Genomic DNA, 3,465 nt, shown 5'->3' on the forward strand with positions numbered 1-3,465 from the left:
CTATATGGCGCATATATAAAAAATTATGGCGCATACACACACGTTCATACATACCCACTACAGCTACGCACGTTCTCATATACCTACCACCCCCACACAGGTGTCGTGGAGAAGACGACCGAGATGCAAGAGAAGCAGGCGAGTACCCAGATTCGGCTGGAGGTGGTTAGAGCGTTCAACGCGCGCTTTCAGCTCACACCGCAGGAGATGAATGCACTCACAGGTGGAAGGTTCGGGACCACCCGGGCCCAGTCTATCACGGACGCGACTTTGGAGGTAGGTACTGGTGAAGCGGTTCTCATTGGTGACTATTAATAGATTGGTGTTACAAATAGATCGGTACGTTTGGGGGCGACCGATTCTATTATCTATTCCGGACGCGTCCTTGGAGTCAGGTACTGGTGATATCGTTCTTATTAGTGGCTATAAATAGATCGGTGCTATCAATAGATCGGTGCTATTAATATAACTGTGTGCTGTGCCTATTTCGGTGATACTGTAAGCACGAGAGCCCTTACAGGATGTAATTTGGGGGCTACCTGTTCTATCTATTCCGGACGCGTCCTTGAAGTTAGGTACTATGACACGATTCTTGTTGGTGGCTATATATAGATTTGCACATCTATAGTGTATGCTGTGGCGAGTGTTTATAGCCGAAAAAGATCTGTACTTGACAGGTCCTATGTGTTCCTGACGCGCCCTTGGACGTAGGTCAATGTGGCATAGTTCTCATTGGTGGCTATAATTAGATTTGCACTTTCATAGTGTATTCTGTGGCGAGTGTTTATAGCCGAAAAAGATCGGTACTCGACAGGTCCTGTGTTCCTGACGCGTCTTTGGACGTAGGTCAATGTGGCTTCTCATTGGTGGCTATAAATAGATTTTCACTTTCATAGTGTATGCTTTGGCGAGTGTTTATAGCCGAAAAAGATCGGTACTAGACAGGTCCTGTGTGTTCCTGACGCGTCCTTGGACGTAGGTCAATGTATCATAGTTCTCATTGGTGGCTATCAATAGATTTGCGCTATTTATAGCATACACCGTGCTCTTGTCGGTGCATCTGCACATACTGCAAGTGTGTAGAGACGACAAGTTGCTACGTGCTATACCCCACACACACTGTAGAAATTTTGCGTCTCGGGCGCTAGACTCTCGGTTCCGTTGATTGTGTTTCAGGGTTTAGGGTTTAAAACCCCTGTTGATGACTCAATTTGGTGTTGTTGTTGTTGTTGCTGCTTCCTATGCAATCATGCTATCGACATGGTGACCATACTAGCATAAACCCTGTCGGTATTCGTGCCCATGAAGTTCGGTAGCTATAAACGTAAAGCTTGCTGATGATAATTGATATTACATTTATTCGACGCCAAGTTTCAATCGTTGCACTCGTACTCACGGAAATACGTAAAATATAGAAGTATCCACCCCGCGAGTACGGCCAAACCTCAAAAACAATATCCGTACCTTACGCAAACGGTAAACGTAACAGCACAACGAAGGCGGGGCTCCGGTGCCACTGAACGATTTGTTCTTCGACGCGCTGCAACGGGCGAAAACAATACACACAGACTGCAATGTGCTACTCAGGACAAAACATCAGATACTGGGGTAAGTGGGTTAGGTCAATGTAATGCAATCAACAACAATACAATACACACAGACTGCCATAGGCTACTCAGGACAAAACATCAGATACTGGGGTAAGTGGGTTAGGTGAATGTAATACAATCGAAAACAATACAATACACACAGAATGCAATAGGCTACTCAGGACGATACTGGGGTGGGTGGGTTAAGTCAGTGGCGTGAGTATGTTATGACAATATATTGGATATGTGTGCGGATGTTATATCAATGTATTACAACGGACTCTTAGGATAAACCATAAGGTGTCGGGTTAAGTATGTTATGTTAATGAATACTGGAGTAGCGATTGTTTTGTCAATACACAGCTGAATGCGGTTTGCGTCCGTGTATGCTCCACTCAATGTTCGGATTTCAGCCATCTTTCTACCCCTAGCCATGGTTTCTCGGACTATCTTCAGTCCAATCGGGGAACCATTATATAATATAATGTAATGTATTATAGTATAATATACTATAATTTGATATAATATAATATTATATATTATTATATAATATAATATAATATAATATAATATAATATAATATAATATAATATAGTATAATATAATATAATATAATATAATATAATATAATATAATATAATATAATATAATATAATATAATATAATATAATGTAATATAATATAATATAAAATAATATAATATAAAATAAAATAAAATAATACAATACAATATAATATTATATATAAAGTAATGTAATATTATATAGTATAATATAATACAATATACTATAATATATTACAATATATTATAATTTATGGCATTGTTACTGCACTGGCTATATTCTTTACTTAGCAGCTTATCTTCGTTTACCGTAACATACTATAATATAATTAATATAACATCATGCAATATCAGGCATTACTACTGTACTGGCTCTACTGTGTACTTAACAGCTTTTCCTATCCATTTACGCCCACTGTGCAGCTTAGAGATCATGGACCACATGTCGCGGCTGCAGGAAGCAGGTAAGGGAAGTGTGAGAAATGATATGAGACATATGTGGTAGACACTGAGTGTATGCTTTCATTTTCTGAAGCCCATGTTCATAGATATCCTAAACCTGGTTTGAGTGATATCATAAACCTGGTTTGATTTATATCGCAAACCTGGTTTGCGTGCGCGCGACCCCGCTGGTTGAATATGGGTGCGTAACTTGTTAAAATATACATCTGAAGATTCGTTCACAGAATTATTACCAAATAATTTGGTAAACGAGGTAATATTGTTGGCTAATAATGTATTATATATTGTAATTTTATCATCGTAATTCATTTTGTAGTTAATGCTGTAATTAATATTTGAATTTAATACTGTATCTAATACTGTATGTTACAATGTATCTTTAACCATGTGAACAGTATTGTAATTAAAACTGTAATTAATAATAGAATCAAAATTGTATCTAATACTGGACTAATAATGTATTTTATATTGTATTCCTAACAATGTAATTAATATTGCAATTAATGCTGTTTTTAATATTAAATTTAATATTGTATTTACGAATATAACCAATAATGTATTTTATATTGCAGTTAATAACTACACGAGCACGTGATATTCTCACGCTTAGATAACAACTGATATGTCTTCGACCAGCGCAATATGTACTGTCAAGACGAACCAACACAGATTAATATAACACACACACACACACACACACACATATATATATATATATATACATACATATACATATACATATACATATACGTATATATATACATACACACACATATATATATATATATATATATATATAAATATATATATATTGGGAGTAACTAATTTACGCCCATATTACTATATATAAAT

At 36.6% G+C, this 3,465-nt stretch overlaps 1 protein-coding gene across 1 annotated transcript; it reads left to right on the forward strand.

The window, feature by feature from the left end:
- Positions 1–123: 123 nt before the first annotated feature.
- Positions 124–1,612, forward strand: SARC_13561 (hypothetical protein; the record flags this gene model as incomplete). Its single annotated transcript, XM_014292307.1, has 2 exons — positions 124–276; positions 1,490–1,612. The coding sequence occupies 2 exons, from the start codon at positions 124–126 to the stop codon at positions 1,610–1,612; spliced, it is 276 nt and encodes a 91-aa protein (XP_014147782.1).
- Between the last annotated feature and the right edge of the window lie 1,853 nt (positions 1,613–3,465).

Source organism: Sphaeroforma arctica (assembly GCF_001186125.1).
Source record: "Sphaeroforma arctica JP610 unplaced genomic scaffold supercont1.3433, whole genome shotgun sequence".
In the NCBI taxonomy this organism is placed as follows: Eukaryota; class Ichthyosporea; order Ichthyophonida; genus Sphaeroforma; species Sphaeroforma arctica.